Source organism: Phaenicophaeus curvirostris, chromosome 30 (genome assembly GCF_032191515.1).
Source record: "Phaenicophaeus curvirostris isolate KB17595 chromosome 30, BPBGC_Pcur_1.0, whole genome shotgun sequence".
Taxonomy (NCBI): Eukaryota; Metazoa; Chordata; class Aves; order Cuculiformes; family Cuculidae; genus Phaenicophaeus; species Phaenicophaeus curvirostris.
The window spans coordinates 4,540,716-4,562,633 of NC_091421.1; the positions used below are offsets into that span (position 1 = coordinate 4,540,716).

Sequence of the window (21,918 nt, forward strand, 5' to 3'; positions counted from 1 at the left end):
AAACATAAAATAATAATAACATTTCCACAGCTAAAGACTGAGATTCTCAACAGTGTTTGAGAACTGCTTGCTTCCCCAATGCTCCCCTCGAGATACTGCAGAGCTGCTGGTCCTCAAGGTGCTGGGACTCAGTTGGAAGCAGGAGCAGCCCCTCCGCTGGGAGGAAGCAGCGTGGTCCAAGTGAGAGGCATCCAAGCAGCAGTGGCTGGAGAGAACTGGTCCATGGGCTCCTCGGAGAACTCATGTCCTGCAAAACCTGTGAAAAAGCTCGACATCTTTCAAGATCGCCTGCTGGATCCAGATGTGGTGCAACTTTAATCAGTGCTGTTCATCAGCCGGGGCTCAAACTCCAAAACAAGAATTTCCTCATGGTGACTCGTCCCAGCTGAAGACATTTCTTACCCCACTGGTTTTTTATTTTCTAAGCAAGGTGCCAGCAGTTTCACCCCCCTCTGTTCTTTAGAAATGTTCAGCTTTGCTCAGGGTTTACATTTCATTTTGATGATGGGAACAATTGTGCTTGTTTGCTCCAGCCTTTCTCCTCCGGCTTGCGGCAACCCCAATAAACACTAGAGGCAGCATCATGGTGTGGTTTTCTCTCTGACCAAAGAGTTTCGTGTTGTGACAAGACTCCACTTTTGCTGAGATCTCAAAGTCTTACCTGACTTTCTCCTGCCCTTTGAAGTTTGCATTTAAAGGAACCAAAGCAACCGCGTAGCCCTGTTTCCCGTCCTTCTCACCCCTCTCTCTCAAAAGACGTGGGGAGTTTGGAAGGAGGATGGAGGGGTTCTGGGAGGGGTGAGGTGGTGGGGAGGCAGAGTTGCCAAGGGAGGCTCACTGTGATGGGCTGAGCCTGGGAGACCCGCGGGGGTTTCTTGAATGACGCCCGTGAGAATGAGCCCATTCCTGGCAGCGTGGCAGGAGAGGAAGAGGAACCTAGGCTGGACCTGGGTGCTCCTCTTCTCTGTCCTTCTGCTGGGTCTCCTGGGCTGACAGAGGCAGTTGGTCCCGTTAGAGAAGAGCAAGCCCTTGAACTCGGTTGATGTTCGCAGAGCATTCCTTTTCCCTTTATCTTCCTCAGCGCTTTCCTTTCTTGCGTTGGCCAACTTGGGATATTCCCTAGCTAGTCCACCTCGGACTGACCACTGCCTCCAAGCACACCGTGGCATCAACCCCTGCTTCCCGGTCCTCCAGGGTGGTCCCAGTGTTGGTGCTCTCATGGCAAAGACATTGCATAGCATTAAGTGCTTTGGAGCATCTAATGAGGGATGGAGTGGAAGAGGAAAGGGTCGTCATCACCCCCGCAGCTAATTCAGAGCTAATTCCTCAGTATCCGTGATGCTGGAGCCAGCTCTACAGCTTTTACTACTGCCTGGGCTGGCCAGGGATCCATGGGTTGCTTTTAAGGCAACACCAAAAGGTAACTGAGACCATGGGAAGAGCAAGATCTCAACCCCTTGTCCAGCCCAAAATCTCCACCAAAGTAGAATATTTTTGATGACCTGTAAATTTGGAGCGAAAAAACCCTCCTTGTGTGGTTTGACCTCTTGCTCAGGAGACCGTGAATCACGTCCCTGGTCAACCGCAGACTCGGTCTGCAATCCGGATGAGTCATTCCATTTATCCCATGCTCCGTTCCCTGTTTGTAAATGCTTGAGATAGAAACGTACCGGCGAGCGTGGAATGTCGCAGCGCTGCCAGCAAAGGCGTGTCGCTACTTGGACGGGGAGAGGGTTGAAGTCGTAAAGGGACCTGCGATGGTGTTGAATGAGAAGACATCTCCTTCCCTCAGACTCACCCCAATCCAGCTGCCTCTGTGTAAACTCGCCTCCAGCGAGCGGCTCCCGACAGCAGGGCAGCGTGAGGAAGAGACAAAGGCTTCTAGGGGTTTGCGGATGCTGCAGCTAAAACAAACACTCCAAAAGGCCTTTTGTTCCTATGATTGCACCAGCAATTATGGGAAAATTCTCTTGGGCTGGACCGACATAATTTCTGCCTTTTGTTGGCAGAAAACACTTCATGTGGCCTGAAATAAGTTTCATTTAACTTCGTCATGATTCCACTCCCCCTCCCCCCCCGGTTCTGTTTTAAAAGTCTCTTCTCAAGCACAGTGAAAATGCTTGGATGTTCAGTATTTTAAGGGAATTGTGGGAATTAAATGCTTTGTTTGCTTTTTTCCCCCCCAGAAATTAGAATGACAGGTAGAGTTTGGGTTGGAAGGGCCCTCAAAGCCCACCCAGTTCCACCCCTGCCATGGGCAGGGACACCTCCCACTGGATCAGGGGCTCCAAGCCCCATCCAACCTGGTCCTGAAGCCCTCCAGGGATGGGACTTCTCGGGACAACCTTGGCCAAGACCTCTCTGCCCTCACAGGAGAACATTTATCCCAAAGTTCTCATCTCCATCTCCCCTCTTTCATCTGAAAACCTTTCCCCTCATCCTCTCCCTGCCCTCCCTGATCAAGAGCCCCTCCCCAGCTTTCCTGGAGCCCCTTTCAGTCCTGGAAGCTGCTCAAAGGTCTCCCTGCAGCCTTCTCTTCTCCAGGATGAACAACCCCAGCTCTTTCTCAGCTTGTCCTCGTGTTGGGCATGTTCCAGCCCTCAGATCATCTCTGTGGCCTCCTCTGGACTCGCTCTACGTCCTCCCTGTGCTGAGTAAGTTCAGTGCCCACTGACCGACTGATGTGAGCATTTCCCCTCCCATTATTCAAGGCTTCAGCAGCTTTTCCTGTATTCCTGATCATTGACTTTCATAGAATTATCGAATAGGTTGGCTTGGGACCCTTAAAGGTCGTGTGAAGGGACCCTTAAAACTCCTTCGTGAGGGCTTTAAGTCAAACCATGTTGTTTGAGATCCTAAAGCTGCCTATTGCAATTGAACCAGGTGATGATGTTGATATCCAAATCCCGGGTTGATTTCCTAAACCTGGCAGGAGCCGTGGCCGTGACTCAATGAGCGCGTTATCTCAACACGGGCGCTTGGGACCGGTGCATTGTGCTGACTTAACACATCTCCTCCCAGCGTGGCTGGGAACGTGAAAATTTTCAGATCACGTTGTCCCTCCCACAGAAGAAAGAGGGGGAAAAAAAAAAAAGACACCCCAGAAGAACATAACCGTGGATTTGGTAACTCAGAGGGAGGCGAGGGAAGACGTCGTTACAAGCGTGTGCGTCTGTGCAGTGCGCATACGTGATGGTATCTAGAGCAGCTCCCAACCCACAGCACCTCCTGAACCTTGTGGTGTGGCAGGCGGTGGTGGAAAGGATTTAACTGACAAATGAGGAGCAGAGCGTGTTCCCAGCCTGGGTCCGTGGACACCTGGCGCTACCAGGTCTTGCTTGTGATCCTCCTCTGGATGGGAAAGGCTGTTGAGTGGTGGCTCTTGCCGTCAGCTCGAGAGGGGACCAGATGTTTGCTGAGACTTTCAGCTCATGGTTGCAGTGATGGTTGAGGTTGGGCTTCAGAACCTCCCAGGCTGGGCAGGAGTTTGTTCTAATTATGGCATTTAGGAGCTGAAGTCTTGCTGAAGAGCAACAAACCACACAAGACCTCTTCAGCCCGTGTATTTATTGTCCACAAACCCTGCTGTACAACTGCCAACCCCCTGTCCTCCCCACCCTTTCAGTCACAGAATCACGGAATTGTGGTATCAGTAAGGTTGGAAAAGAACTCTAAGCTCACCCAGTACAACCCCAATGTGTTGTCTAAACTATGTCCCAAAGTGCCACGTCTACATGGTTCTTGAACCCCTCCAGGGATGAAGACTCCACCACCGCATCTTCCCACGCTTCACTACTCTTTAAGAGAAGAATTTTTTCCTAAGCCTCACAGTGACCTGCTGTTATTCTGTATTTGTTTATCTATTTATTTATTTATACATCTGTCCCCTGATCTGTTTCCCTGTCTGCTCACAAGTCCAGGCTGGGGATGGTGGTGGGAGGAGCAGGCTGTGGAGGGACAGTCGTGCTTTTCGGTGGTGAAATGGAGGTCAACACTGGTTGAACTCCACGTTACACCACGTTCCGGGTCCCAAGGCACTCTTTTAAAGAGGTGTCTGGGCAATATTTTAAGAGGTGCTTAGACATCTGAAGACACTGAGAGCTTCTAACGTGGAATTTCAAGGAGTACTTAATTACCGGTGTCCTATGAGAACTCGTGAGAACCTTGCCAGACAGCCACCACCACCCTAGTCAGACCCCTCAACTGACCCCTCAAAATTCCTTAGGTGGCTTAAAAAATGTCACTCTCTGCCCTTTCTGCTGTTGGGGATAGTTGAAAAGCAATTAAAAGATTTAATTTCTCAATAAAATGATTAAAAATGAGACGGTAATTGTTATTTGATAAGCAAACTGCCGCGGGACAAAAGGATGAATACGTGATGGGTCATCCTCTTGCTCTTGCCAGTCTAACTCTACTAATCCTTTCACAGCGCGGCATCAAACCCAGAGGATTCCAATAAGCTTTTACCTTTCTAAAACCTGGGAAGTGCTTTCAAATGAGCTTAAAAAGGTTCCTGCCCCTGTTCTTGAAGGAGGGAGTGTGTCTGTCTGCCAAAAATCTATTTGCATATAAATACTGAAGCAAGCCAGGCGAAACCCAGGCATTTCCTCCAGTGAAAGTTGTGTCCTCTCTTCTCCTCATTTCTCTGTGTCTCCACAAAGGAGCTGAGCTCTCCAGCATCCTCTGCGCAGCTAATTGCATTCAAATAGTTACAAGGATTATTATGTGGGCAGCATGACTTTGCATGCCTCCTTCTCCCTGTCTATTCTCAGACCTGTCCGTCTGTCTGCCCACACTTCCCACCGGAGCAGCTGGGTTCCTGATGTCTTCTCAGAATGGAAAGGGGCTCCAGGAAAGCTGGGGAGGGGATCCTGATTGAGGAGTGCAGGGATAGGATGAGGGGGAATCATTTTCAGATGGAAGAGGGGAGATTGAGATGAGATCTGAGGATGAAATGTTCTCCTGTGAGGGTGGGGAGGCCCTGGCCCAGGTTGCCCAGAACAGTGGTGGCTGCTCCATCCCTGGAGGGGTTCAAGGCCAGGTTGGATGGGGCTTGGAGCCCCTGATCCAGTGGGAGGTGTCCCTGGTTGGAACTGGATGGCTTCGAGGTCCCTTCCAACCCAAACCATCCCACGATTCTACGAGTCTCTGCTTCTTCTCGTGGTCTTGATGCCTTCAGAAAATCCTAAAGGGATCTCCTGTCCATAGTATCCATGGAATTTCTCCTCTGGTGCTGAGACGATCTTGGCCCCTGGATTCCAGGACTCACTTCCAGCAAGATTTTGGTCCAACAACAAATGAATTCCCAGTGCCAACCATCACTCCCTTGTCTCGTTAAGGCTTTATTTATCGAAAAGGCACAGAGCCTCATCAAAATGCAATTTGCTGAGCCCTGGCTATGGATTGAGAAACTACTTCTCGAAGCCAAAGGCAATTTTCCATGTAAAGAGAAGACTAAGGGTGTAACATAGGTGTGTTTTGGGAATTGTGAAAGCCGTGCTACAACTTGGCATGAGCTACAGTGCTTGCCTGCCATGGGGCTTTGGATTGAGAGATCAAAATAAAGATAAACACAAGTAGGGAAACAACCGCAATGGATGAAAGGTGAAAAAAAAAAAAAAAAGACTGGTATACCCTAGGGAGACTGTTAGGGGACCGCAAAAGCGTAAGGGCACTTAGTCACCCAGCGCTGCCGTTTGGTAGGTATGGTTGTCTCTGTTTTAATTTTCCCCTGCTTTACAGGGTGTGTTTTTGGGTAGGGTCAATGTTTGGCAAATTGAAGATGAAAATCTGTAAACCACGCCACGCTGATGAAGACAGTACCTGTCTCCTCCTTCACGCCCATGCAGACCCAGCCCACCTCCAGAAACAGATAAAAGAGAGCATCTGCTGCCCTCCAGTCAGAGGGACTTATTTCCCTTCTCCTTGCACTCACCTACTCGCCGCGCAACTCCGTTCATCTCTCTTAATTTCTCTATTTTTGATTCTGCTTGGAAGGACCAGCCATGTCTCGGCAGTCTGTCTGCAGGAGCTTTGGAGGCGGGAGTAGAAGGGGCTACAGCTCTTGCTCTGCCATCGGTGGTGGCTTTGGAGGAGGTGGTGGCAGGAACAGGAGCAGCTACAGCTCATTCTCTGTGTCCAGGGGATATGGAGGTGGCGGACGTTGTGGAGGGTTTACCAGCAAGAGCCTCCACAACATGGGTGGCAGTGGAAGGATTTCCATGGGTGGATGTTACGGGGGATACGGAGGCAGAATGGGTGGCTTTGGTGGAGGCGTTGGAGGAGGAATAGGCAGCTTTGGTGGAGGAATGGGTGGAGGAGGCATGGGTGGCTTTGGAGGAATGGGCGGTGGTGGAGGAATGAGTGGCTTTGGTGGAGGCATTGGAGGAGGAATAGGCAGCTTTGGTGGAGGAATGGGTGGTGGGGGAATGGGAGGCTTTGGTGGCCCAGGCTTTGGCTTTGGTGGCCCAGGCTTTGGTGGCCCGGGTAGAGGTGGCCCTGGAATTCAGCCGGTGCAGGTTGACCCAACCCTCCTCCAGCCAGTCCACGTTGAGATCGATCCCCAGATCCAGCAAGTCAAAAACCAGGAGAAGGAACAGATCAAGACTCTTAACAATCAATTTGCCTCTTTCATTGATAAGGTGAGAGGGTGGGATTGTCTCTAATTAAGGGTCAGATTTGGGAGGAACCTTCAAGTTCTGCAGAAGGTTCCTTTTTGAGATGAATATCAGCAGGTGGAGGAGTTTGAACCTTTTTATTAAGTACAGCTGGGGAAGAGACGGGAACGTCTCTTCCAGACGAGATCAAAGCGATGACTACAGGCTTTAATCCAGCCTGTTGCACCGTGCTCAGCTGAGATTGTTCTCGCAAGCAGGCTCAACGCCTCCAAACATCCAAGGCACTTATTTTCCCGTCTGCACCTTTCTCTTTCCAAACACCCTCCCATTTAGGTATTCACTAATTTAACTTTTTCTCTTTATTTTGGGATATCCAGTCTTTTAAATCCAGACTGGATATCTCAGCTTTCAATACGAGGTGTGACGGGATCGTACTTGGAGCTGGTGTTGCTTCTAAAAGCTCCTTTGGCTTGAACGTGGTTTAGAAATTTCCTCCTTTGCCTGATCTTGTGGTTTAGGCAACAAGAGAAATCTTGGAGTAAATGCTAACATGGATCACGCGAAGGCGACTCAACTCCCTTTTGATGTGGTGAAAGGGGCACCTTGGCCAACCCATGAGGCGGTGGCTCCTCCATGTCTTGCTTTTCAGGTCCGTTTCTTGGAGCAACAGAACAAGGTTCTCTCCACCAAGTGGGAGCTCCTCCAACAACAAGGGCCTTCGGGGCCAAGGAAGAACCTTGATACCATCTTTGAAAACTACATCCAGAACCTGAGGAGGCAACTGGACTCAATCATGGCCCAGAGGGGGCAGCTGGAGTCCGAGCTGCAGAACATGCAGCAATACGTCGAGGATTACAAAACCAAGTAAGTGCGGGGACAGTCGAACCCAGAAAGCAGCTCAAGCAGCTTGGCAGCCTCAATCTTGCAGGTCATCTTTCCTCACACTCATACTTATAGCAATTGTGGACGTGGCTTTTATTTCAGTCTAAAGGTTTCACTCTCTTTTCTTGCTTTTAATTGGTGTAGTGTGGCCTTAGGCGGGAAAATTCAGGAAATTCAGCTTGTGTTTTCACTCTCCGTAGGTATGAGGAAGAGATCAACAGGCGCACAACTGCTGAGAACGAGTTTGTGGTGCTTAAGAAGGTGAGTCACACGCTCTACAAAACGATCTCTCAGACATCGAGACTCCCTCTTGAATGGGAATTGGGATGGATTGTAGGGTTTATGTTATTTATATGTAGGATTTTATGAGAGTTGAAGCCCTTCGTGTTTAGTCACTGAATAAGCCCATCACAACACGGGCTGTGGTGTCCATGGTCATGAGGGATTTGCACAAGGGAATGAAACTGTTCTCTGTGATCTTCCCTTTAGGACGTGGACTCCGCCTACATGACCAAAGTAGAGTTGGAAGCCAGGGTGGGAGCTCTGACCGATCAAATCAACTTCCTCAGGTGTATGTATGAGGAGGTAAGAGCTCTTCTTTGCCCTGGTCTGGATGGAGACCAGTGAGGGCAAGACACTGGGTGTCTACATGGATTTGGTCAGGAGAGGCTGCTTGGTGTTGCTGCTCCTTTCCCTCCTCCTCAGAGGGTTGAACTAACCCCAGTCTTGGTTGTAGGAGCTGGCGCAGATGCAGACGATCAGCCGGGACCTGTCTGTGGTGGTTTCCATGGACAACAACCGCCACCTGGACCTGGACAGCATCATCGAGGAGGTCAGGCGCCAGTACGAGCAGATCGCTCAGAGCAGCAGAGCTGAGGCTGAGGCTTGGTACCAGAGCCAGGTGAGTCGGGGAGCAGTCGCTGAACCCTGGGTGGTGGCCGCAGTCTGCAGATCATTTATGACAAAGCGAGACATCTCTTTAAGCTAATGGTGCTGGAGCTCGTGCAGGGGAGTCTCAAGAGGAATTATGTTGCTTTTGAGGGATCTGACTCATTGTCTTAAAGGTCTCCAGCATCTCCTTTTGATCCACTGTGCAAGCCTCTCAATAGAGATGGCAAAAAAATTTCCTTAACTAAAAAACGTTTGTCCAAAGTAGCTTCTAAGAAGCCAAGGGAGGCTTATTGACGTGACTAAGATTGATTCTGAAGTTTAAAGCTAATAATCTTTGAGTCTCTTTTACATTAGCTGGGCATCCAAGCCCAGTGTGATAGGGACTTGTAGCAGCTCATGAGCTATGGAACTGTTGTCAAATCTTGTCTGGGCATCAGAGGTGTTTTACTGGTGGATGAATGTTTAACTGATGGGTTGATTTGTCTCGGTGCCACCAGTACGAACAGCTGCAGAGCACGGCTGGAAGACATGGGGACAACCTACGTAACACCAAGATAGAGATCCAAGAGCTGACCAGGAACATCCAGAGGCTGCGGGCTGAGATTGAGAACGTGAAGAAACAGGTAGGGATTGGTCAGTGTCTCAGAGGATTCTGGCATCAGATTGGATCATAAATGACCGTGTGTGGGGCAGAAATGCCTGCGTCTACCACCTCTTGTTTACTTCATGTAAATGAGACCGTTCTTAGTCCGTGACTCCTTCACTTGAGATGCGAGGGATAATCTTAACTGCCAAAATGATACCTGAGAAACTGCCCTTTTCCTTCCTCAGAACCAGCAGTTGCAGTCAGCTATCGCCGAGGCTGAGGAGCGGGGCGAGATGGCTCTCAAGGATGCCAGGATGAAACTGGAAGACCTGGAATCCGCCCTGAGCAAAGACAAGGAGGAGCTGGCTCGCTTGCTGAAGGAGTACCAGGAGCTGCTGAACATCAAGATTGCCCTGGATGTTGAGATTGCCATGTACAGGAAGCTCCTGGAGGGAGAAGAGAACAGGTAAGACCTCCCTTTATGTTGTCTCGACCAGGGTGCTGTCTTTCCTTGGACAAACTGAGGTTCAATCATCTCTCACAGCCCACTTGGCTTCTGATTTGAGATCTGGGCTGAGCGCCTTGAGTTTAGATGTTAACCATGTAATCTCAAACCAGGTTTTTTTGGTTCAAATGATCAGATGTGGCTATTAGCACCCTGGGTGACACTTTGGGTGGTTGGGACTGATAACTGGCATGCCCTGATCACTACAGGTGGTACAACTGCCATTTCATTTCTGTTATATGCAATTGTTTTAACGAACCCAAGTCCCTAAGAACCTCATAAGGAGGAATTGTCAATGCCTTCCTTCCTTAAATATTTTAGTGATATTAAAGTTGTGGTTAAGGATGAAAGAGAAAAGCAGTTTGATAACAAAAATACAGTTCTAAGATTTACAATGCATTGTTTGTTGGACAATAACGCTTCACTGATTTCCCTTTGCAGGCTGTGCAACGATGGCATGTCCAACGTCAATGTCTGTAAGTATCCTCAGTTATTCCCCGAGGAAGCAGGAGCAGGATGTTGTTTTGGAGCTACGGCTCACCAGGGGCCAATGTGTGTGTAACCTGTGCTTCTCTTCCAGCTGTGGTAGGCAGGACCACCATCACTGGAGGCAGAGGAGGCATGGGAGGAGGCTTCGGAGGTGGCAGCGGCATGGGAGGAGGCTTCGGAGGCGGCAGCGGCATGGGAGGAGGCTTTGGAGTTGGAAGCATGGGCGGAGGAATGGGAGGAGGCGTCTGCGGAGTAGGAGGTGGAAGCATGGGCGGCAGCTGTGGAATGGGAGGAGGATCGTATGGCGGCGGCTTCTCTTCTGGAAGCGGAAGAATGTGCGGCTCTGGAGGTGGAGGGTCATCCTCTGTCCGGAGGTGTGTCACAACCACCTCCGTCAAGTCTTCAGGAGTGAGATTCTGAGCTCCCAAGCCAGCTTGACAAAGGAAAGAAGCATCTCCTCTCTTCTCCCGGCAGCAGCTCAGCCTCCTTAAATCCAGCTCTGATGTCCTGTAGTGCCATGAACTGTGTCCCTCGTGGCCACCACCTACCAACTCTTCTAGCTTGGTCCCATCAAGGGAGTCTCCTGGCAATGCCATATCCCTGGTGAGCTGATTGTCAGGCAGAAAGGGAAGTCTCCCTGGTGGATCCCCATCACGGAGAGCTGATTTACAGGAGGGAAACGCTCTGCCTTTCTTGCTGGGTTGTACATTTCTGTCTGCCTCATAGCAAATGTATATAAAGCTCTTCTTTCCACCTCTGTCCTCCTGTCCCTTCCTCGATGGCCGTATCCCTGGGATGCTTCTACACGCAGTACGTCCTGCTGCTTCCTTTCACTGGTGCTTGGGAGAGGGGAGGTGTGGGACAAGGGAGACTCCTGCCTTGGCAGAGCTGGGGAGGGAGCATCTTCTGGGCAGGAAACCAGAGGGATGAAGTGTCCCAGGGTGGAGCACCTGGGCAGATTTGCTCTCCTGGTCGCCCCAGGCATTCTGTAAGCAGGAGCTCTCTCTGGGGCTGTGCCTTCCAGTTCCACTTGTTCTTCATGACGTCTTGTAACACCTGAGGCACATGTGGACTTTCTACGGAGAACATGGCTTGCTCTTCAGCACCAGCCCCGGTGATGTGGAACGAGATGTATTGTCCCCACCCCTCTCCCTCTTCTCTCTCTGGGATGTCCTAATTCCTCGGGATGTTGCCATTCTCAATAAATTGCAGAGAACATTCACCACGTTTTTGTGTCGTTGTCTTGGAAGCCACTTGTAGGCAGGGTGGTTTTTGGTGTTGGGGAAACACCTTGTTGGGAAGATGAGGCTTGTTTTGTTCAAGGTATCATGAACCTTCTTTGAGGGAACTGAATGGATGTGTGAATGGAGGTAGGCGAGTATCCAAGCACGGGTGGTGGATGCTTCTTGACTCTTACCAGTCATGGCAGTGCCTGGAAGCACATGTCCATGCTTAGACTGGAGGAGTTCTGGGTGTTCAGCTCACACGAGAGTGGGATCACTGTCTTGGTGTTCACACCTCCTCCATTGTAGTAGCCAAGACAATTGAACACCACCTCAGGACCATCCCTTCTCATCATCCGCCAGTGGAGCAGGAATTCACACACCTTGGAGGAAGGTGGTGGCAGTGGTCTTTGGGGCAGAAGAGGGAGGGCAGGTTAACCTCTCCCTGTAAGCATGGATAGCGACGTTGGCCAAGAATCTACCCTCTGGTGTGCAAGGAGTCTGTGTCCAGGGAGGCTCCACAGCTTGGGAGCTTGAGTGCTTGAGGACCAGGAGCTCATCCTCCCCTTAACTGAACTTCAGTGAGGAAACAAATGGCTGGGAGGGTCTCATTTATCCTGAACACACAGGCTCAGGTACCCACCACCTCTCTGAAAAGGCAGCTGAGACCACCCCAGGGTCTCATGGAGAGCTAGAGGGAAGGCTTTGGTCCAGCTTGAGGAGGGGAGAAGGGAGGAAGGCTGATGTCTTTGATCTGTGATTTGGTTCCTCCTCCACAAAGAAGAGAAGAAAGAAACAGAAACCCAGAGAAGGTCTGGAAGGTGCAGACCTAGGAAGAGGTGCAGACAAGGCTCTGGGGAGCGGTTACAGGGGTGCTGGAAGAGGACCTTCTGCTTGCTTTGAAGCCCAGCAAAAGAATAGGCAACTGCTGGGTTTGAGCCAAAGAGAAGATGATGATAAGTCAATGCCTCTGAGAGCTGGGGCTGAGCCAAGAGCACTTTGGGGTTCGGCGTGGGGCAGGAGTAATCTGTTTTTGTTCTTAATGTTAAAGACTTTGCTTCTTCTCTGCTTTAAAATCTAAAACACGGTGATGTAGGCACTGGAGTGAGCAATCATTGCAACATCCTCCTCCATGCAGCCTCTGGAGATTCATGCCAGAATCTCTTTACAGTCTGAGATGTGAAGCTGCAGCCTGGCTTGGTCTCTAGCCATGGTTTCTGCAGAGTTTACACCTTAGTGGTTTTGATGAGGTCGCTGTGCACAGCTCCTTGTGTAAGAGACCTGGAGGAACAGCTGGAGCTCACGTTTGGTGTTGAATCTTGCCTGGAGGAGGCTGAAATGACTCCAGGTTTGGCATAATCTTCCCATCTTGTCTGAAGATGCCAGAGTGATTCAATGTGTGTTCTGTCGCTGTTTGCTGGATGTGGTCGGCATCCAGGCATTTGGCAGATCTTCCCCCTTGTCGTGGAGCCACCGTGTGGGATGTTGCAACCAAGTCCTGCTGCCTCCTCAGAACGGCAGATGCTGTGTGTTTGGCAGTCAGATGGGAGGCCATGAGAAGGGACAACCTGTTTTTCCCTACCCAAAAACTGGAAAATTGAGCTACCCTTCCCTCCCGGGGGCTGCTTACCATAAGTGGGTTTGCTGGTCTGCAGAAAGGTCTGAAGAACCTACCTCTTATGTCTTGGAGCTGACAATGGAAGAAAAGATCCTCTTCATTGAAGCTGCTTCTGAAAGGGAAGGTGTAAGGATGATTGCACATTCTCCACCTGCAGCACATCACACAGGGCAGGCCACACACTTCTGGATACTCCTTGGCCAACAGTTAATTGAGGCCCTCAAGGTTTGGATAACCCATCACCAACCATGACTTGAGTCCCTCAAGGGTTGGATAACCCATCACCAACCATGACTTGAGTCCCTCAAGGGTTGGATAACCCATCACCAACCATGGCTTGAGTCCCTCAAGGACAGTATAACCCTTGTTTAACCCTGATTCAAATTCCTCAGGGGTGACTACCTCACCTGCCCTGTTCTGTGACCGTGATGCCAAGGGGCTTCCATCTCAGTGACCACCACTGATATTTATGTTCACGATTCCTCCAGTGGCTTTTGAAAGTGAATCTCTGAGCTGTTTCTCTCCAGGGCTTTGAAGTGCCTGTGGCTACTGGCCACGTAGTGACACCTGCAGACAAAAATTTCATGTCAGAAGTCTTACAGGAGATTCTGAAAACTCTTTATGAATGAATATGTTCACATGCAGGTTTTTTGAATGATCTAAAATTCATTATTATTTTTGATTACAAAGGCTTGTAGTGATGGCACAAGGGGCAACGGGATTGAACTGGAGAGAGGCAGATTTAGACTAGACATAAGAAAGAATTTCTTCACGATGAGAGTGGTGAGGAACAGGTTGCCCAGGGAAGTTGTGGCTGCCCCATCCCTGGAGGGGTTCAAGGCCAGGTTGGATGGGGCTTGGAGCCCCTGACCAAGTGGGAGGTGTCCCTGCCCATTGCAGGGGTGGAACTGACTGGGCTTTGAGATCCCTTCCAACCCAAGCTATTTTATGATTTTATGATGATTATTGTAAGACCTTCAGGGTCTATTTTCTCTGTCACTTTTGCTGGTATTATCTAGTGAAAATGTGAGAAGTTGTTTATATTTCACTGATTAACATAAATATCTATTTGATAATATCCAGACAGATAACACCTTCAGAATGCCTTTAAAAGACCTCAGTTTCCTTGTAACCAACACCTATAATTTGCTTTCTTCACAAGACTGTCATTGTCTATTCTTTATCATAAACTGGAACATTATGAGAAATTATTGAAAATTTCATTCACATGCACTTCAAAAATGGACTTCTTTATTTCAAAGACATCCTTGAGATTACACTGCTGAAATATGTTCCTTTCCCAACAGAATCTGTGAGATCAAGAGCAGATGTATTTCAGAAGTCGCAAGAGCTCTATCTCTCAATGTTCTCCACCTTCAGTTTTTAAACTTCAGAAATAATGAGGTAAACTAAACAAGATCAGCAACTTTCATCAGAGCAATAAGAATGTCTTACCACCTCGAATTGTCCATCTGTTGATCTGCTTCTATAGCTCTTGTCTGTCTGTCCCCAGCCATCCTCATCGATGTCGCTGCCCAATGCGTCCCTTTGTTCTTCCACAGCTCATCATTCAAAGAAGAAGCGCGATGACTCCTGTTGTCTCCTTCACTCTGCTCCAGCATCATCCAAGGTCCCAGTTTGCTGTCACAGATTTGAGGAGATACAGTTGGAGGGATTTTAATCCGCGTGGAGAAGACACTCCCATTCCAAGTGGCACCACACGCACTCCAAGGAGGTGGAACTCCCTTCTCTAAGGAGAATCTGCTGAGTCTTTTCAACTTTTGGAGTAACGAGTTCTCATTTGAGATTGAGAAACGTGTTCTAAGATGCCAAGGGCAATTTGACCTATAAAAAGGGGATTTAGGGTGTGTTTAAGGAATTGTGAAAGCTATATTATAGCTGGGATGTCATCAAAACATCTCCATTCAGCTGAAATTTGATTGGAAAGATCTTTATCTGGAGTTAATTGGGACCATTAATGAAGGTTGAAATCCAATGAGGGGCTGCAGCAAAGTGCATCGTTATAAAAGATGGTTTCCAAGATGTCATGAAGATATGAGAATCCACTTAGTCATGGAGAGCTGTTTCACTCTTCTCATTATTTTATTCACTTTATATTGCAGGGCGTGTTTCTAGGCAGGCCCAAAAATGGTAAAGCTCAACTGAGAATCTTTCAACAACACCGTGCTGATGAAAACAATAAATGAGTTTCCACCTTCACGCCCATGGTGACCCAGCCCACCTCCAGAAGCAGATAAAAGGCAGCGCCTGAAGCTGAGGACCCAGAGGAGACCAAGCACACTTCTCTCTGCATTCAGCTCCGTTGATCTTTCTGCTCTTCTTGATTTTGACTCTGCTTGGGAGGACCAGCCATGTCTCGTCAGTCGATCTGCAGAAGCTTTGGAGGCGGGAGTAAAAGGGGCTACAGCTCTTGCTCTGCCATCGGTGGTGGCTTTGGAGGAGGTGGTGGAAGAAGCAGGATCAGCTACAGTTCCTACTCTTCATCCAGGGGAGGTGGAGGAGGTAGCGGATACTGTGGAGGTTTTGGCAGCAGGAGCCTCCATAACATGGGTGGCAGCAGAAGAATAGCTGTTGGTGGATGCTACGGAGGTGGAGGATACGGAGGAGGAATGGGTGGCTTTGGTGGAGGTTATGGAGGAGGAATGGGTGGCTTTGGTGGAGGTTATGGAGGAGGAATGGGTGGCTTTGGTGGAGGAATGGGTGGTGGAGGAATGGGTGGTGGAGGAATGGGTGGTGGCTTTGGGGGTCCTGGCTTCCCCGGAGGAATCCAACCTGTGCAAGTTGACCCAAGCCTCCTGCGGCCGGTCCATGTTGAGATTGACCCCCAAATCCAGCAAGTCAAAAACCACGAGAAGGAGCAGATTAAGACTCTCAACAACCAATTTGCCTCTTTCATTGACAAGGTGAGGATTTATGACCCTGCTGGTTTGGTCGTGAGCATTAAAATGGGAAACGAGAGAGGGAATGTTCTTGCTCACCAAGTACCTGTTGAAGTTTTCATGACCAATGCCGTAGCAGTACGTTGTTATTAAGGTCCTGTTAAATAACACGGAACAACGGATGAGGTTTTCAAGGTAATGGAAGATTATTAACAAGATCTACAGGACTTTACGTAGATTATCTTGCCTAGTTGTCTCCGCATCCTAATCCTAGCGATGTACGGTAAAATCAACATTAAATATTTAGTTATCCTAAGAGCTCTTACGAACGATTTTTTAATTTTTGATGAAATTTCCTTTCCAATGGATCAAATCTATAAATGTCCAAGTGTTGAATACCTTTCAGACACTCTTGTTTATTTTCATTTCTGATGCAGAAACCTTTGTAGGGGTATTTAAGTATTTATGTGTAGCTGGATGAATAAAATCCATTTATTTATTGATGCCACTACAGCAATGATGACAGCAGCATCCAAAAGTGATGCTAGGGAAATGAAGACACTGTTTTCTGTTGGAAATATCTTCTTGTCCCAAAGTGACAAGCTCAGAATCACCCAAAATTTAATAACATTTGTTAATCACTTTAGAAGCTTGGATATTTAAATAAGCTGTAGCTCATTTTCTTGGCATCCTAAATAAGCAGGATGATGTCTCCTTGGGTGATTATCTCACACACCACTTTGTGGGCTTTCAGGTCCGATTCTTGGAGCAACAGAACAAGGTTCTCTCCACCAAGTGGGAGCTCCTCCAACAGCAAGGGCCTTCGGGGCCAAGGAAGAATCTCGATGTAATCTTTGAAAACTACATCCAGAACCTGAGGAGGAGGCTTGAGTCTCTCCTGGGACAGAGGCAACAGCTTGAGTCTGAGCTGCAGAATATGCGGCAGTACGTGGAGGAGTACAAAACCAAGTAAGTGCAGTGACAGAATAGAGAAGAAGTGAGCACCAAGACAGGAGAGCTGAGCCACCTGCAGGTGTCTGCGCTGTCTTCTGCCTCTAGAAATGGGAAGGAGGCTGCTGTAGGGGGAAAGGAGTTTCCACTAGTTGAGTGATGAGCAGTCCAAGAGACCCATCATTCCTTGTCTCCTTCAACAGGTACGAAGAAGAAATCAACAGGCGCACTGCTGCTGAGAATGAGTTTGTGGTGCTCAAGAAGGTGAGACACGGAGGTACCAGGAGAGGGAGGGTGTGGGGGGACGGGCTGTAAAGCTCTTGGAAAGAGGCAGCACCAAGGTGGGCAGCTGCCAACATTGACTGCCAGTAGGTCTTCTGGTAAGGGATGAAGTTGTTTTCTGTCATTGTGATTTTTCCCTTCAGGATGTGGACTGTGCCTACATGAATAAAGTAGAGTTGGAAGCCAGGGTGGGAGCTCTGACAGATGAAATCAGCTTCCTGAGGTGCATTTATGAGGAGGTAAAAATTCTTCCTTCTCCTGGTGTGGCTGGAGTCGCAATGTAGGGTGTGCTGGACTGGGTGGACTGGGTGCTCATATGAAGCTAACTCCTGTCTTGGCTGCAGGAACTGTCTCAGATGCAGACAATCAGCCGGGACCTGTCTGTGGTGGTTTCCATGGACAACAACCGCCACCTGGATTTCAACAACATCATTGAGGAGGTCAGGCGCCAGTACGAGCAGATCGCTCAGAGCAGCAGAGCTGAGGCTGAGGCTTGGTACCAGAGCCGGGTGAGTGGAGAAGCAGTCAGTGCACCTTGGAGAGTATCTCCTACTGGTTGCTCCTGGCTTCCTGCCTTGACATAGAGTGTGGGAGCCACCTGAGTTCTGGGGAGGTTGTGTCCCTGATGGGTTGCTTTGTCTCCATATCATCAGTACGAAGAGCTGCAGAACACTGCTGGAAGACATGGGGACAGCCTCCGCAACACCAAGATAGAGATCCAAGAGCTGACCAGGAACATCCAGAGGCTGCGAGCTGAGCTTGAGAATGTGAAGAAGCAGGTAGGGGTTCCTCATCATCTTGTTGGGGGATTCTTTTAAAGCTGAGCTGTGAATGAGAGAGGTGATGTCCTAAGAATAGTGTGATGGAAAAGGAATCTATAACATTGAAGTCTTTTGGAAGAGATGGATGGTTCCTGCCTCTTTTCCATCCAGTTTGTGCCCTGAGGACTGCTCCAGCAGACAAAGCAAAAGGGAAATGAGAAACTACTTTTCTTTTTCTACTTCTCAGAACCAGCAGTTGCAGTCAGCTATCGCCGAGGCTGAGGAACGGGGCGAGATGGCTCTCAAGGATGCCAGGAGGAAACTGGAAGAGCTGGAATGTGCCCTGAGCAAAGACAAGGAGGAGCTGGCTCGCTTGCTGAAGGAGTACCAGGAGCTGCTGAACGTCAAGATTGCCCTGGATGTTGAGATTGCCATGTACAGGAAGCTGCTGGAGGGAGAGGAGAGCAGGTACCTCTCTTCCTTTGTATGTATTTGTCTGGATATGTGACAGATCATAGTGTATGTGGTCAGAATCTTTGTCTGCACTCAAAAGAAAAATATCATGTCACGTCATGTCATGTCATATCATTCTTGCTCAAATTCTTAGCCTTTAAGAAGAGGCATTTTCCATATTTCATCTAAGAACATCTCAGGGTGCCCACTGTGGTGGTTGATGCTCCATCCCTGGAAACATCTAAGGGCGGGTTGGTCTAGGCTTTGAGCCACCTGGTCAAGTTGAAGATGCCTTGCTCATTGCAGGGAACTTAGACTGGATGGGGCTTAAAGGTCCCATCTGACCCAAAATGTTCTATGATACTATGGAAAAAGAGAAATTGTCAGCTGAAGAAACGTACACTTCATGCAGGATTAACTGCTCGTATTTCCCTTTGCAGGCTGTGCAACGATGGCATGTCCAACGTCAATGTCTGTAAGTATCCTCAGTTATTCCCTGGGGAAACAGGAGCAGGATGTTGTTTTGGAGCTACGGCTCACCAGGGGCCAATGTGTGTGTAACCTGTGCTTCTCTTCCAGCTGTGGTAGGCAGGACCACCATCACTGGAGGCAGAGGAGGCATGGGAGGAGGCTTCGGAGGTGGCAGCGGCATGGGAGGAGGCTTCGGAGGCGGCAGCGGCATGGGAGGAGGCTTTGGAGTTGGAAGCATGGGCGGAGGAATGGGAGGAGGCGTCTGCGGAGTAGGAGGTGGAAGCATGGGCGGCAGCTGTGGAATGGGAGGAGGATCGTATGGCGGCGGCTTCTCTTCTGGAAGCGGAAGAATGTGCGGCTCTGGAGGTGGAGGGTCATCCTCTGTCCGGAGATGTGTCACAACCACCTCCGTCAAGTCTTCAGGAGTGAGATTCTGAGCTCCCAGGCCAGCTTGACAAAGGAAAGAAGCATCTCCTCTCTTCTCCCGGCAGCAGCTCAACCTCCTTAAATCCAGCTCTGATGTCCTGTAGTGCCATGAACTGTGTCCCTTGTGGCCACCGCTTTCCAACTCTTCTGCCTGATTTGGTCCCATCAAGAGAGTCTCCTGGCAATGCCATGAAAAAGCCTCCCTGGTGGATCCCCATCACGGAGAGCTGATTTACAGGAGGGAAACGCTCTGCCTTTCTTGCTGGGTTGTACATTTCTGTCTGCCTCATAGCGAATGTGTATAAAGCTCTTCTTTCCACCTCTGTCCTCCTGTCCCTTCCTCGATGGCCGTATCCCTGGGGTGACTTCCAGGTCCACTTGTTCTTTGTGATGCCTGGTAACACCTGAGGCACATGTGGACTTTCTACAGAGAACATGGCTTGCTCTTCAGCACCAGCCCCTGTGACGTGGAATGAGATGTATTGTCCCCACCCCTCTCCCTCTTCTCTCTCTGGGATGTCCTAATTCCTCGGGATGTTGCCATTCTCAATAAATTGCAGAGAACATTCACCACGTTTATGTGTCGTTGTCTTGGAAGCCACTTGTAGGCAGGGTGGTTTTTGGTGTTGGGGAAACACCTTGTTGGGAAGATGAGGCTTGTTTTGTTCAAGGTATCACGAACCTTCTTTGAGGGAACTGAATGGATGTGTGAACAGAGGTAGGCGAGTATCCAAGCACGGGTGGTGGATGCTTCTTGACTCTTATCAGTCATGGCAGTGCCTGGAAGCACATGTCCATGCTTAGACTGGAGGAGTTCTGGGTGTTCAGCTCACACAAGAGTGGGATCACTGTCTTGGTGTTCACACCTCCTCCATTGTAACAACTAAGTCTGTGTCCAGGGAGGCTCCACAGCTCAGGAGCTTGATTGACTGAGAACCAGGAACTCATCCTCCCCATTACTGACCTCCAGTGAGGAAACAAATGGCTGATAGGGTCTCATTTATCCTGGACACACAGGCTCAGGTACCCACCACCTCTCTGAAAAGGCAGCTGAGACCACCCCAGGGTCTCATGGAGAGCTAGAGGGAAGGCTTTGGTCCAGCTTGAGGAGGGGAGAAGGGAGGAAGGCTGATGTCTTTGATCTGTGATTTGGTTCCTCCTCCACAAAGAAGAGAAGAAAGAAACAGAAGCCCAGAGAAGGTCTGGAAGGTGCAGACCTAGGAAGAGGTGCAGACCTAGGAAGAGGTGCAGACAAGGCTCTGGGGAGCGGTTACAGGGGTGCTGGAAGAGGACCTTCTGCTTGCTTTGAAGCCCAGCAAAAGACTAGGCAACTGCTGGGTTTGAGCCAAAGAGAAGATGATGATAAGTCAATGCCTCTGAGAGCTGGGGCTGAGCCAAGAGGACTTTGGGGTTCGGCGTGGGGCAGGAGTCATCTATTTTTGTTCTTAATGTTAAAGACTCTGCTTCTTCTCTGCTTTAAAATCTAAAACACGGTGATGTAGGTGCTGGAGTGAGCAATCATTGCAACATCCTCCTCTATGCCATCAGAATCTCTTTGCTGTCTGAGATCTGAAGCTGCAACCTCACTCGCCTCCATCCACGTTTTCTGCAGAGTTTACTTTTTACCAGTGTTGATGAGGTCGTTGAGCACAGCTCCTTGTGCTGGAGCTCACGTTTGGTGTTGAATCTTACCTGGAGGAGGCAGCAGTGACTCCAGGTTTGGCATAATCTTCCCATCTTGTCTGAAGACGTCAGAGTGACTCAATTTGGGCGTCTTATGTGCTGGATGTGGTCGACATCCCAGCATTTGACTGACTTAGCAGGTCTTTTCTCTTGTCCTGGAGCCACCGTATGGGGTGTTACAACCAAGTCCTGCTGCCTTCCGAGAAAGGCAGCTACCGTGTGTTTGGCAATCACAAGAGAAGCTATAAGAAAGGACAGCCTGTGTTCTCTAAGTAAAACCCAAGCTACCCTCTCTGGGGCTGTTCACCATGTGTGGGTGCTTTGGGATGCAGAATGAGCTGGAGAACTTAACTCTCTCTCGGAGCTGACAATGGAGAAATAAGACCCTCTTCATTCAAGTTGCTTCTGAAAGGGAAGATGTCCCCTCCCTGCTGTCCTTTCTCCACCTGCAGCATGTCACACAGGGCAGGACACACACGTCTAGGTAACCAATGCGCAACGTTTATCTGAGTCTCTCAAGTGTAGGATAACCCTTGGCCAACTGTTAATTGAGTCCCGCAAGGACAGGGTAACCCTTGCTCATGTCAGTGGTTACTTTAGTCTCTCAAGTCCACAATAACTCTTGGTCAATTGTTATTTGAGTATATTGGGTTGGATAACCCATCACTAACCATGACTTGAGTCCCTCAAGGCTAGAATAACCATGGGCCAATGGTTACTTGAGTCCCTCAGGGGTTGGATAACCCATCACCAACCATGACTTGAGACCCTCAAGGACAGTATAACCCTTGTTTAGCCCTGATTTGAATTCCTCAGGGGTGACTATCTCACCTGCCCTGTTCTGTGACCACGATGCCAAGGGGCTTCCATCTCAGCGACCGCCACTGACATTTACACTTCTGACTCTTCCAGTGACTTTTAAAAGTGAATCTCTGAGCTGTTTTTTCTTAGGCTTTGAAGTGCCTGTGGCTGCCAGACACGTAGCGACACCTTCAAACAAAAATTTCATGTCAGAAGTCTTACAGGAGACTCTGAAAACTCTTTATGAATGAATATGTTCATGTGCAGGTCTTTTGAATGACATCTAATTCATATTTATTATTATTTTAAGTTCTTAAAGTCATGTAATATATATTTTCTCTCACTTTTTGTTTATTTGTGCTGGGTATTTTCTAGAGAC

The 21,918-nt window shown here is 49.1% G+C and overlaps 2 protein-coding genes across 9 annotated transcripts in view; both read left to right on the top strand.

The window, feature by feature from the left end:
- LOC138732396 (keratin, type II cytoskeletal 3-like) overlaps positions 1–10,590 on the top strand; it is a 50,171-nt gene extending 39,581 nt beyond the window's left edge. Inside the window, exons 1-10 of one of the 5 annotated variants that reach the window (XM_069878997.1) lie at positions 5,894–6,641; positions 7,267–7,481; positions 7,700–7,760; positions 7,989–8,084; positions 8,236–8,400; positions 8,888–9,013; positions 9,222–9,442; positions 9,923–9,957; positions 10,062–10,121; positions 10,152–10,590. In XM_069878997.1, the coding sequence (XP_069735098.1) occupies positions 6,006–6,641; positions 7,267–7,481; positions 7,700–7,760; positions 7,989–8,084; positions 8,236–8,400; positions 8,888–9,013; positions 9,222–9,442; positions 9,923–9,957; positions 10,062–10,121; positions 10,152–10,390 (1,854 nt within the window). In that variant the 5' untranslated portion in view covers positions 5,894–6,005 and the 3' untranslated portion in view covers positions 10,391–10,590. Of the gene's footprint in view, positions 1–5,893; positions 6,642–7,266; positions 7,482–7,699; positions 7,761–7,988; positions 8,085–8,235; positions 8,401–8,887; positions 9,014–9,221; positions 9,443–9,922; positions 9,958–10,061 lie in introns of those variants that run through there. The other 4 variants (XM_069878998.1, XM_069878999.1, XM_069879000.1 and 1 more) reach the window with 4 other exon arrangements.
- Positions 10,591–15,095: 4,505 nt separating this feature from the next.
- Positions 15,096–19,179, top strand: LOC138732401 (keratin, type II cytoskeletal 6C-like). 4 transcript variants are annotated; one of them, XM_069879009.1, is made up of 11 exons: positions 15,097–15,460; positions 15,506–15,522; positions 15,577–15,735; positions 16,466–16,680; positions 16,866–16,926; positions 17,088–17,183; positions 17,289–17,453; positions 17,598–17,723; positions 17,953–18,173; positions 18,599–18,633; positions 18,738–19,179. In XM_069879009.1, the coding sequence occupies exons 1-11, from the start codon at positions 15,184–15,186 to the stop codon at positions 19,064–19,066; spliced, it is 1,701 nt and encodes a 566-aa protein (XP_069735110.1). In that variant the 5' UTR covers positions 15,097–15,183; the 3' UTR covers positions 19,067–19,179. The 4 variants fall into 4 exon arrangements, with proteins under 4 accessions (XP_069735106.1, XP_069735110.1, XP_069735108.1 ...); XM_069879007.1 differs by lacking the exon at positions 15,506–15,522 and having other exon boundaries at positions 15,097–15,493; positions 15,542–15,735; XM_069879006.1 differs by having other exon boundaries at positions 15,506–15,735.
- Positions 19,180–21,918: the final 2,739 nt, after the last annotated feature.